This window comes from Lupinus angustifolius, chromosome LG05 (assembly GCF_001865875.1).
Source record: "Lupinus angustifolius cultivar Tanjil chromosome LG05, LupAngTanjil_v1.0, whole genome shotgun sequence".
Lineage (NCBI taxonomy): Eukaryota > Viridiplantae > Streptophyta > Magnoliopsida > Fabales > Fabaceae > Lupinus > Lupinus angustifolius.
Window position 1 is genome coordinate 21,299,001 of NC_032013.1, and position 13,819 is coordinate 21,312,819.

General features: G+C 32.3%; 1 protein-coding gene across 1 annotated transcript; it reads right to left on the reverse strand.

Annotated features, from left to right (window-relative positions):
* Positions 523-4,660, reverse strand: LOC109348065 (60S ribosomal protein L18a-like protein). Its single transcript, XM_019588278.1, has 5 exons — positions 4,618-4,660; positions 4,293-4,577; positions 3,101-3,176; positions 1,490-1,604; positions 523-768 (listed from the first exon to the last, which is right to left on the reverse strand). The coding sequence occupies exons 2-5, from the start codon at positions 4,549-4,551 to the stop codon at positions 712-714; spliced, it is 507 nt and encodes a 168-aa protein (XP_019443823.1). The 5' UTR covers positions 4,552-4,577; positions 4,618-4,660; the 3' UTR covers positions 523-711.

Genomic DNA, 13,819 nt, shown 5'->3' on the forward strand with positions numbered 1-13,819 from the left:
TACATTGATCTAGTTTTTTTAATATTGTAAAACATGTCTTAGATGTTAGGCTCAACTCAAGGCAGTGAGGATGTTAAGCTCAACTCAAGGCAGTGAGGATGTTAGGCTCTTTCACATGCTACATTCCACTTTGATGATGGAAGACCGGAGAGTATAATATCTACATATTGATAGTGTAAAGAATTATATACACTTAATGTATCATCCACACTTCATTTGCATTACTTCTTTTGAAAAGTCAATAATAATTTAAAAATGAATGGTGGATAATATGGTTACACTGTCAGTGTATACATCTTTTTCCATATTTAAGAAGAGCTACAAAGGTGTCCATATTGATAAGATTATACTAATTAGTTATGGATTCCACTTAAATAATAATACACACCCTAATGGTACAAGAATGCTTTTATGGAATAAAAACCTACCACTTATTATATCTGATATCAAGCAAGGAGTAGGTACTCTTCTTCATTGTGCACCCAAGCACCTAGCATTCACTAAATAATTGATAGGGAACTCATAGAAAGTGTGGCACAATCATCTTACTTAGTAACAGCACAACCATGTAACAAATCAACTATTACAAATTGCATAATGTGGCAGTTTTCAATGAATATGGCACAAGTACATTGCATCCAGACATAACTTTCAGTAACTGATACACTTACACTTATGTAACAACCTGTACAACTCTTTTTGTGAAGATTACTAGTCATCTCCACCCTTTGTCACACCAAAAATAATTGCAATTGTATACACAACAGCCTGAAAATGCAGTCTTGCAAAGTATTATTATACAATAAAGTGAGGTGCTTACTTGAGCATTATGAAATGATTTGATAACTTTCACTACTAACATGGCAAAGGCTTGGATGATGAGGAGACAAAAACTACAAAAGAGGTTTAGTGAGAATTAGACCGGACTGGATGATTCGACTGCTAACCGGACTTAAAAATGGTTTTGTTTTGCAGTCTTAACTGAATGAGGGTTGGACCGCTTTAAACCGGGAAAATTTCAGTCCGACCATATTAAACCCAATTAAACAGGAATAACCCGGGAAGTAAACCGGATGGTCCACTTAAAATAAAATAAAAACAGAACACTACTCTAATCTTTTCTTTTACTCCGGTCCAAAAAAGATGGAGAAATGTTACTTCAATATAATTATACATAATTATTAATTATATAAAATGTTACATTTATATATAATTCTATATTTATATATAAAAATTATTAATTATATATAAAATCAACTGGTCCGACCGGACGATTAAACTGTTTAAACCGATTAAACTTAATACAGAAACTCTTCTGGTTTGGCATCCAGCTCGGGTTTCACAACATTGGCTATAACACTGAATAGTTCTCCTAGGGGACATGTAATAAAATTGAACAAGTGGAAGGATCGGAAAATAAATATACAGAACTTAAAAACTGAAATAAGGTTGAAGAGGAGAAGAAAAAAAGAAAGATTGAATCACTTACAGCAACTATACAAGCAACATATCCAGGTTTCTCTCTATAGTCTACTCTTGAACAAAGCATAAGTATTGCTCCAACGTACCACGGAATACCAGCAAGCAAGAAACCAAATATAAACCTTCACAACAACAACAACAAAATCTTTGGAAATCAACAACCCAATAAACTAAGCAAGTTTTAGACTAATATACGCGTCTATATAAAAATGTCTAATACAAACACACACAAAATAAAGGGAATAACAGACATAAAAGGACGATTTAATGCACGAGGCTCCCACCTAGTGGGGCTTGGAGAGGAGGGTACATGTACGCAGCCTTACCACCACAAATGAAGAGGTTATTTTCAGGATTTAAACTCGTGACATTCAAGTCACCAGGAAAACAACTTTACTGTTATGTGCCGATGCTCACCGACTTCGCTTAAATGGATGATGAATAATATACAGGGCAACAACTTATATGGTTCCGGCTAAGATCATACTAAAATCAGAAGGCAAAATGGAAGAACATATGAACCATCCCCATCATGTCCACATAATCAGGTAACGACTGAAAAGATTCCCCCGGGTTCAAGTTAATCAGCGACTTAAAGAAACACCCCCTCTACACCATGCAATACATATTATGAGAGGATATTAACAGAGGGAAACTGAAAAGGTTACCAAGAAAATTTTAAAAAGTGATGGAACATGTCAACTGTCTACTTATTTCACATTGTGAATACAATATCGGTGTCAACATTGACATATAGGGATAAATAATTGATGGCAAATCCGTACCTTAAAAAATGACATAGACAACAAAATTTATGACTCCAACCTGATCATGAACTGGACAGAATAATGGCTACATGAAGCCGACATCCATGTTCCTTTGAACATAAAGGGGAAGGTGGGAAGGGGGTTTCAACAATACAGAAAAGGTGTAGACACCAATAGACGCAAACTGCTTAAAGTTCAAAGCAGGTTGCGTGGAAGGTGGCCATTTAAAAAATACAAGAGTTGATGTTTGAGAAGGGTCTCATGAAATGGTAAATGCTATGCCATTTCCCTCTTCTCCACCTCTCACATGTAAAAACTCATAGTTAAGCCTTTTTTTTCTTTTAAAAAACAAAGAAATAGTTAAGCCCTATGGATGCAAGCATAATGAGAAACTCTGATATTTCAATCCAAGTAAACAAATTTGCTATCATACTATGATTTAGGCTAATTTCCTTGCTCAAAAACACTAGGATTGGGAATGCAATTATAATTTCAATATCTCCTTGTCGATGATCAAAGCTAAAATAAGTTAACATTAGAAAAAATGATCGTATTCTTGTCGTGCATATTAGAAAAGATTGAGATTTAAGTTTACCGGTAGAAATTAAATGATTTCCATCAACGGAAATGTTATTTCTCATAGAAGAATAAGATACTTGAAGCAATAATCCACAAACAAAAAGCGGGGTTAACATACATGATGGTCTAAAGCATTGAAAGTTGCGTCTATAGTGAAATCTATATTTAGTTTAGAACATCCTATAGTGAAAAGGCAAGCCAATACCTCATGCATAGTTATCTAGAAGTTATTATCATGAAGTAATATGCCACCATAGAGGAAATTTACTTACAGGAACCAGCCGCAACCAAGACCACATAAAGGAAGGCGGTGTTCGCTTACAGGTCTTCCTTCAGCAACTGCATAACCTGAATCAATAACACAGAGGAAGTCGTATCAAAATCTAGCAGGACGGAAGATGGAGTCTCTCACACTACAAAGAGGCACTGTCGTCAAACTCAAACTCACATCTACTAGATTCTTAAACATGAAAAGCAAACTGTTGATAATTTTCTTCCTACAGTACCATCTTTACTTTGCTAAATCAGTGCTGCGTGATTTCCTATCAATTTATTTCATTACAACATGGATCCCAAATCACTTGAACCCAAGTTTCACAATATAGATAGCTCTTGAGCAAAACAGCATATACAAGCCTCAATGAGAACGCTTAAAATTTCAAAATAAAGTAGATCTAATCCTTAGCAGAGCAATCTATCAGCCAGCCCAATTACCATGTAAGGTAAGCTACCCACTTTGATCATAGGCAAGTAGACCATACATAGAGAGTTGAAGACCATGATGGCAATAAGGATTACTATTCTTTTGGTACTATCAAGTGTATTCCCTCAGGCTATGTATAAGGAACTAATCCTTTTGGGGTGCGTGGCTGGTTCTCTCAATAACAACAAGTATCGCTCATGGGAATTGGACTTTTGATCTTTTAGTCTTTTTAGGGATCTAACAAGGCCTTACACCACTAGGCCATGTAGTAAGGGATAATATGATAAACCAACAATTAAGGCAAAACCTTGAATCCATCCACCAAATTCATTGCATTCTAAAACATCCAAGTGATCATACACAAATCCATATAATTCCAATCATTCAACTATTAACCTCTTTCAACCTTAAACAACCATTGAGAAATGATAACCATATACATAATACTCAATAACAAAAACAAAGTCAACCCAAGTTTAAAAAGTTTTCCTTCAACTCACCTACCACTATTTGGCATCTAAATCCACATAACTTGATAACAATCAAACAGAAAATGCAATCTAGCAGCACTGCGAGTATCATTGAGTAAAAAACAAAAAACGATCTCGAAAGTTCCAATCTTTGATCCAACCCACCACACAAATAATTTATTATATAATTCTGGAACATAAATTCTTCACTTAAAAATAATAATTCTTCATTTCTCAAAGCTCAAATAAGTGAAAAATTAAATTTTGACCCAGAAAGAGTAGAGGCACTACCAGGAACTGTTTGGTAACCATGAGTGTAGTACGGCGGAGGAGGTGCTGATTGGTTGGTGAAGCCGTGTGGCGGGGCCGGTTGGGGGAATCCGATGGCGGGGTGAAGGTCCGGCGGCGGAGGAGGGTAGTTGGAGACGCCTTGGAAGGTGCCGTATTGAGGAGTAGGAGGAGGATAGGGCTGAGGGTAGGATGGTGGCGGAGGTTGGTGGTGGTGGTGTTGGTGGTGGAGGACGGCGGTGGGTTTGTCTTCTTCGGTCATATTCTTTCTGTTGTGTCTGTTGTGAGTGAATGAGAAAAGGTGATTTGATGAAGGTGGTGGTTTTTGGGAATGAGAAAATGGATTATTGTGGTGATTGTTTTTGTGGACCCACTTGAGCTATGTGAATTTTAAGGGAAGTAATATTTTAAAACATCATGTGAACACACATGATCGTGTTCAAGTTTATTACTTTTTTTATATTAAATAAGAGAGATAAATATGTATCTACCGACAGTATATGAGTTTTATATACTGTTATTACATTATTCATTATTAATTTTTAATTATTTTGACTTTTTTAGAAAAGGTAATCCAAATGAATAATGGATGATGAAGTGTATGAGTATAAATCTTTATATTGTATACATTTTACACTAATTAATTAATGGAAAAAATGAATACATTGTTATTTTTCGGTTCAAAAATGTAATACAAATAAATGATAGAAATTATATCTATTATACATGAATCTTGATAATGCATAGAAAACACTCTTAATTAATACATAAATGTTTAACAATCTTGAGAAATTTTAAGTATGGCATTTACATTTAAAAAATGTAATGGTACCATCTTAGTAACAGGAGCACATCTGTTATCCCATAAAAAGTGTTACTTCATGTATCACTACTTATTACTTGTGATTGGTTGAAAAAATATAAATATATTTAAATTAAAATTTTAATAATTAATTATTTTTCTGACCAATCACAAACGGTGACACATCATACATTATTTTGGGACAATAGATGTCCACTCCTATAAGGTATATTTTCTTTAATTTATTCATCATCACTAGTGTTTAGGAATATTATTGTGTCAACCTATATTTATATTTATATCAGTGTTCTTAAAACCGGTTATCAGACCGGTCAGAGTACTGGTATAGTGGTTCAATCGCTAGTTCAGTAATTAATCATATGTCGCTTAAACCGGACATACCTACTTATTTTTTTATATATAAAAACCTATAACAAAAAAATTTCAAATAGGTAGATACTCAATTTTATATTTCATATTCATAATCTACTCAAAATTCAAAGTCTAAATTACAAAATACATATCATTCCAAAAGTATCACTTAACAACCCAAAATATAAATAAATGACACAAGTTCACAATCACTCGACAAAACAAATAAATTTGGAGTTTTAACATTTAACACCAAGAGTTAAAGTTGTCTCATATCGATATTATATTTTTGCACCAAATCCTATATTCAAGATTATACAAATGTCATTGAGATTACACATGAATGTTAGGAACCAAAATGTGTAATCTAAGTACGCCTTAGAAGCATGTGTCTTGAAGTGTTGAAGAAAAGAAGGGTTAGAAAGATAGGTTACCTTGTAATAAATTTTTAAGTTTTTTGTTTAAAAAAAAATATGTGTATAAACCGGTCGGTTCACTGGTTTTAATCGATTTTGATACTTGGTCGGTCCAATATCTATACCGTACCAGTTTTGATAGTTGGTCGGTTTAGATACATGAATGTTATACTGTTTGTGGATTGTAATTAAAATGTTTAACTTTTATATATTAGAAATTATTTACAAATCAAATACTGTTGTGTAGAGGACAAATATGGTAAAATATTACATTTTATTTGTAATAAATTTTGTAATCAAACTATGAAAAAAAGAGTATAGAAGATAGTAATAATATCACAACATAAAATTACAAATAAACAAATTCTAATCATTATAAACATCTCAATTTTAGGAAAATTATTAGTGGATCAGTAAAACAAAGAGTGCCTTCTAACTCATTTATGAGTCTTTAAGAAAAGACAAAAGAATAGTTGACATTTATTGAGAAATGGGTAATTATTGGCAATATGTAAAAGATTGGAGAATAGTAATGTTATATCCTCCTACCAATCTTTTTACTCATAAGATAATGACATATGTTACTTGTAAATCAATCACTAATAAATAAAGTATTATCTTATGACATGTGTTACTTTTTTGTGGGTAAGAAAATTAGTAGAAGGATTTAGTAGAAAAATATATCATTTTATATAGGAGAATGAGAAAAATCTAGATTGGTTAATGATGTATGTTAATATCTCTTCTCAAAGTTGGGAGTATATATGTCTCACATGTTATACTACTACGTGTATCGTAAGCATATTATTGGTTGAAAAAATATATTGAAGTTAAAAAATTAATAACTAACTATTTTTCTGTTCAATCATAAATTATGATACATGCAATAAAACAAAATGTGAGATGACAAATGTGTATCCTCAAAGTACATTAGCAAGACATCATGGAATATTTCCATAATGATGAAGGATTGAAACTATAAGGTAAAGCAATTGAATTGAATAGCAATATTGAAATTATAAGATTTGAGAAGCATTTTGGAAACCACTAATTAATGTAAATTCGAATAGAAAAATAGGAAAATTGGAATAAAGAAATTGTACATGTTCAATTACTTAATTACTCTTTAGTCATATATTATCTTTATATAGTAGGATAGATTTGTAATTGAATATATGGAGTAGGGGTTTCATTATTAAATAGTAAAATTCAATCTATAACAGTATTAAAAACATATGAATGGGTCAATCTTAAACATATGAATGGGTCAATCTTGTAATTTGTATAAAATATATATAAAACTTGTAGTTGGATATATGCAGCTTATGAAAATTTGTACAGAATATATATAAATCTTTATTAATCATACACTATAAATTTTCTCTTAATATGTTAACAAATTAAACGGATCACCATAATACAAAGGATTGCGAGTTGTCTAATTCCACGGAAGGATTAGGTGGAGTTTGACCATTGATATTGATGTTCTCACATTGTGACCATATTAATGTCTAAAGTCTAATATAATTATACTCAATTGAATTTTGATAGGTGTATGGAATATGATAATTGTAAAATTTTATATTTTATATTTTATATTATATGATTTAAAAGTGTTTGAAAGTATAATGTAATATTTAGGACAAAAATTTGGACCATATTGTAGAATGTAATTTAGAATATGAAGCTAATTCGAAATTCTCAAATAATTAGACAATATTATATAAATCCGATCAATCTTTATATTTATATCATTTTTTTGTTTCATACCTTAATTCTTACACTCCATATTTCTATTTCTTTTACATATATTATACATCATATTTATCATTTTCTGTCTCCTCACCTTCTATCTTTCTAGAACCCAAAAATAATATGTTGCATTAAGAAGTGGTGTAGTTAAATAAATAAAACATTGGTATGCTTATTTTTCCACTGGAAGATATCATTTTTTTGGTTCCATGAAAAAAAAAGAACACCTAGATCAAATAAAGTACCTTATGATTTAGTGATCTGAGCATCTTTCATTTAGACTGCACATTTTGATTGTTGTTTGGATAATTTGTATAATATTATTGGAATATTAAATAAAAAGTGTAAATGGAATAATATTTATTGAAAAATTCACATTTAAATTTTAATATTTCTCTATTCCATTTTATTATTTGTGCCGGTAACAAAGGAACGATCAAAATATTAAAAAAAGAATAGGAAATAGAGAGAAGAATACAAAAAATTAGTAATGAGATTCAGTCAAATTTGTGAGTACATCTCAAAGAGTGTTAATTACCACTAAGTATTAGAAAACAATACTTTGTGTTTATGTATATATAACACATAAGTTTATATAACACATAAAGTGTTATTGTTGACATTAAGTTTATATAACACATAAATATATAAATATATAATCTTTTACTTCAACCATTTACATTAGTCCAAACTTATAATTTATGCTAATGTTTTATGGAGAAAATTCTCATTCCCAACTGTAAGAACGAGGTTGCAACTAAGAGGAGAGTGAATTAGTTGACTTAAAAATTATAGTCATTTTTCTGCAAAATCAAGAGTTAACGTGTAGCGGAAAATATATGCAGAAAATAATCAAGATAAAATGAAAGAGATAAGGGAGAAGAGAGTACACAGTAATTTTTATAATGGTTCACCTTCTAGTCCACCGAAGGCTACATTCAGCACTCTTGCAACACAAGAGTTTTCTTCACTAAGAATTATGAGTTGTAATTACAATATCTCACCCCGAGATTTCTATGTACCTTACACACTCCCTAATTCTTATTCACTCTTGGAAAACACCTTTCCAAGTGATTCTAATCCCCTTTCTTTTCACACCCCTTGAAAGAAAGTATTCTACAACAATATTGAAGAATGTACAATAATGGCAGATTGCTTTTACAAGTATGAAAGTAATATAACTTGCAATGTAATCAACTCTTTATATATACCAAGTAATAATGCTCTTTGGAAAACTTTGAAACACTTCTAAGCAACTTCAGAAAAAACAACTTTGAAAGTTAAGGACTAGTTGCAAAAAGTATAGAGAAATAACTTCAGAATAAGTTTAAGAGCTTTTCGAAATTGCTTAAGAGTTGTGTGTTGTTGTGTGTTTGTGTTGTGAGAGTTAGAGCCTTTATATAGACTTTACAAACACTCATCGTGCCTTTCTGAAAGTGTAGGAGTTGTTTGAAGTGAAGAAATTTCGTTTGGAATGAAAACATTTCATTTTGAAATCGAAACACCCATGGTGCCTTTCTGAAAGTGTAGGAGTTGTTTGAAGTGAAGAGATTTCGTTTGGAGTGAAAACATTTCATTTTGAAATCTGAAATCCGATGCAACAACTCTCAGTAATAGATTACTCACAGAGTAATTGATTACTCAAACTCTTTGTCCATTGTTCATTTAAAATTAATTTAGAGTAATCGATTACACCAATTTGAGTAATCGGTTACTCAACTTTTCAAAACTGGTAATTTGTTACTCAAATACAGTAATAGATTACTCTGAACAGTTTTAAGTTGGATAACTCTTTTCTCACACATGTAACCTGTTACTCAATGAAGTAACCTGTTACACACTATTTTTGAAAAATGTACTATACACTATTTTTGAAAACTGTTTTAAGTATTTTTAAAGTGTTTCAACTTTCTTTAAAAATAGTTTGAGCATTACTATTTTGTATATTTAAGAGTTTTAGGATAGAAGTATTCATAGAGACTTAATCTAATTATCTTGAAGCTTTAATCTTCTTTGTCTTCATAAGTATTCTTCCTTTTTTCTTTTTGGTGATGTTGGTGTATTCATCAAAACCGTGTCAAGTTCAAGAGCAAAGATCTTCTTCACAATCTCCCCTTTTTGATGATGACAAACCAATATCTTCTTGATAGTGTAGTTTTCTAAATTTTTTGAGAGTAACATACTTTGTGATATATCTTGACTTGTCTTGAGTATGCTTCCCCTATCTTGTATGCTCCCCCTTTCATTTGGAGTGAAGTGCCTGGAATAAAATTTGACAGAAAATACATTTTCCCAATTCTCCCAACTTTTCTCCCCCTTTTGACTTCAAGAGTCCAACACAAGATATATAACATATATAGCATATATGATGTATAACACAATAGATATAAAAATTAATGTAGTGCATATCATAATAGCATAATATCATAGCATAAAATCAAATATTGTTCAACCATAAAACATAGCGTAGCATAGTAGTAGATGTTCAACGCATACAAATATTACAGACATAAAAACATATGTTCAGAATTATGTACCGATGCAAACATAAAAACCTAGACACACTCTAAGACTCAGGCTCAGAACTATCTTCATCAACGTCCATACTGCTCAGCTTAGAAGAGAGACGCTGAAGTTCAAACTGGATCTGTTGGTTTTGAGTATCAAAGGCATCCGTCCGGTTTGAGATGTAGCCTCGAAGAGAAACCAACTCGTCCATTATCATCTGATTAGTAGGCATATAAGAAAATGAGGAAGATTGAGCATGAAACTCAGAAGGTTGTGGCACAAGTGGGTTAGGTTCTGTTTGATCCGCAGGTGCATGTTGTCTATGAGATCGATGCCTATAAGTGCGACGATCACGAGGATCAATGGAGAAATCCATTTTGTGGACAACTTCCACATCAGTCTTGCTTTCGTGAAGATTCAGAGACACCTTGGTTTCACCATTAGTAGATACACCGAAATATTCAAGAATGTTTGTTATGAAGATAGCATAAGGCAAATGACTTTGTGTTCCTCGAACGTTCCACATTTGTGGCATCATCATCTGAGTCCAATTGATCTTGATGTTAAATTTCATAGCGTACATCAATTGGAGCTCTATGTCACTTATTTGAGAATGGTTTGAAAATTTTGGTAAGATGACATAGCTCAGCAGATAATGAAGCAAACGATCTTCGAGTTTGAGATGTCCAGTAGAGAGGATATCTCGATTTTTAACAGTTTCACCAAAGCCTTGCTGCTTACGCACTTCAATTTCCTATTTAGAAATTCTACATATTGAATAGTAGAATTCCATACGATCATAGTTCTCCCATTCACATTGAAGACCGAAACCAACATTGTTGCCTTGAGTGGGTATTTTACAGCACAATGAACTGAAAGTTTTATCATCTAAAACAATCTCTTTTCCTTTCACATAGGAAGTGAGACGATTTTTCCGAAAGTTCATGTTGTAGTAGAATACTCGAACAAGTTCGAGATATATGTTGTTAGTTTCACAGCAAAAGTCAAAAAGGTTTTGTTGCCGCAATAGATAAGGAATTGGAAAATCTTCAAATTCAAAATTCCTTACATTACCGTATTTTAGAGTAAAAATGGTGCGACCATGGAAGTGCTCCTCGAATATCTTGCGTTGCTCATCATTAGCAAGAAGCCTTGTCAAATCTAGAGGGTTAGACTCCAAAGATGTTGTTCTTTGACTCCTTTGTGCGTTGTTTCTTTGATCTAGAAGAATAAGCCATGAATTTGGGATTTTGAAATTTTAGGTTTTTAGGTTTTTGGGTTTTGGAGATTTGGGTTTTTTTTATTCAAGCCACTTAATCACGAAAATAATTGGTTAGAAGTGTTTAGAATCGAAAATGTGATAGAAATGGGCACAAAAATCACCCAAAACGATTTAGAAATGAAGATTTTAGAGTAAGAGAGGGGTATGCACGAGTGAGAGAGAGAAGGAAGAAGGTGAAGTCTGAAAAAGTGTAGAAAATCATATTTATACGCACAGAGTAATCGATTACACTACTTTGAGTAATTGGTTACTCAAATTGAAATTTTAAAAAATTTCAGACAGAGAGTTTGAGTAATTGATTACACACTTTGGGTAATCGGTTACTGAAACTCATTGTTCACCCTGTAATCGGTTACTCTCCAGAGTAATCAGTTACTGACCCCATAATTTTTATTTTATTTTAAGCATATTGATGCACTGAAAATAATTTTTAACCCAAAAGATAAAGTTTTTGAACACAAATAAATATATTTAAGATCAAGTAGGCATGAGATACACATAATGAAGCAAACATATAATCATATAAGCATGTTAAGACAGGTAAACTTCATCAAGAATGTCTAGTTCAAGTCTAATTTTGTAAAAAAGTTTTTTTGCCAAGGGCTTAGTGAAAATATCTGCAAGTTGGTTATGAGTATCAACAAATTCTACGGATACATCTTTCTTTTGAGCATGGTCCTTTAGGAAGTGATGCCTTATTTCTATGTGTTTGGTTCTAGAATGCATAATATGATTCTTTGAGAGGTTTATAGCACTAGTATTATCACATTTCAGCGGAGTGCAGCCTAAGTCTAAGCCATAATCTCGTAATTGTTGCTTAAGCCACAACACTTGAGTACAACAACTATCTGCTGCTATATATTCAGCCTAAGCAATGCTTAGTGTAACACATGCTTGTTTCTTGCAAGACCAAGAGACTAAAGCATTGCCTAAAATGTGACAAGTTCCACCTATACTTTTCCTTTCAGATTTACATCCGGCAAAATCTGAATCCGAATAACCAATCAATTCACATATACTTCCTTTTGGATATCATAGTCCAACTTCAGTTGTATCTTTAAGATATTTCATAATTCTCTTAATAACAACTAAGTGTGATTCTTTTGGTTTAGATTGATAGCATGCACACAGACATACACTAAACATGATATGAGGTCTAGTGACAGTCAAATATAAAAGAGATCCGATCATAGCTCAATACTTTGATATTTCAATACATTTTCCACTTTCATCGGTATGAATGTATGTGCTAGATCCCATAGGAGTAACTATTGGTTTGAAGTCATCCATGTCAAATCTTTTCAACAAATCCCTACAATACTTGGATTGACTTACAAAAATGTCATTATCAAGCTGTTTGATTTATAGTCCAAAGAAGTAATTCAACTTTCCCATCATGGACATTTCAAATTCTCCTTGCATCATTTTGCCAAAGTCACTACACAAACTTTCATTAGTAGAACCAAAAATAATATCATCTACATAAATTTGAACTAGCAAATTATGATGATTTTTTTCTTTATAAATAGAGTAGTGCCGACCTTCCCTATTTTTCTATCAGAAAAGTTGTTAGACAATCGTACCATGCTCGTGGAGCTTGCTTTAAATCATATAGGGCTTTCTTTAATTGTAGACATGAGAAGGATGTTTGTAATCTTTAAAACCAGAAGGTTGTTCTACAAACACTTCTTCTTGAATATAGCCGTTGAGAAAAATGCTCTTGACATCCATTTGATATAACTGAAAATTAAGAGAACAAGCATATGCAAGTAATAGCCTAATAGCTTCAAGTCTAGCAACCGGAGCGAAGGTTTCATCAAAGTCTATACCTTCTTCCTGATTGTATCTTTGGACTACTAGTCTAGCTTTATTTCTAACAAAAACACCATTTTCATCATATTTATTTCTAAAGACCCAACGAGTTCCAATGACATGCCTATTTTTCGGTCTAGGAACAAGTTCCCAAACTTCATTCCTCTCAAACTAGTTTAATTCTTTTTGCATAGCAAGAATCCAGTGTTCATCCTCGATTGCATCATCAATCTTGGAGGGTTCTATCTGAGAGACGAAGGCCATGTTTAGACAAGCATCAAGCATCAAGCATTCTACGAGTATTATACCTTTACTTATGTCACTGATGATGTTGTCAATAAGATGATTTCGATGAGTTCTTCATTCTTTTGGTAGATCTGAGTGAGTATGCTCTTATTGAGAATATAGATTATCATCCATTCTCAATTCCTCAGGTTCAGTTGTAATATCAACAATATAATTTTCTTTAGCAAGGGAACTTGGCAAGTCATCTTCATCACAAGATATCACATCTTTTAGTACAGGATTGGTTTCATCAAAAGATACGTGAACAAATTCTTCAATGGCTAGAGTTCTTTTATTAAAG

Bases quoted from the DNA above. Each gene is read 5' to 3' on its own strand.
- LOC109348065 (XM_019588278.1), bottom strand. From the start codon at position 4,551: ATGACCGAAGAAGACAAACCCACCGCCGTCCTCCACCACCAACACCAC. The intron at 3,177-4,292 runs GTAGTGCCTCTA...TTATTGATTCAG, and splicing joins TGGTTACCAAACAGTTCCTG to GTTATGCAGTTGCTGAAGGA. The intron at 769-1,489 runs GTAAGTGATTCA...CTGCATTTTCAG, and splicing joins ATGTTGCTTGTATAGTTGCT to GCTGTTGTGTATACAATTGC.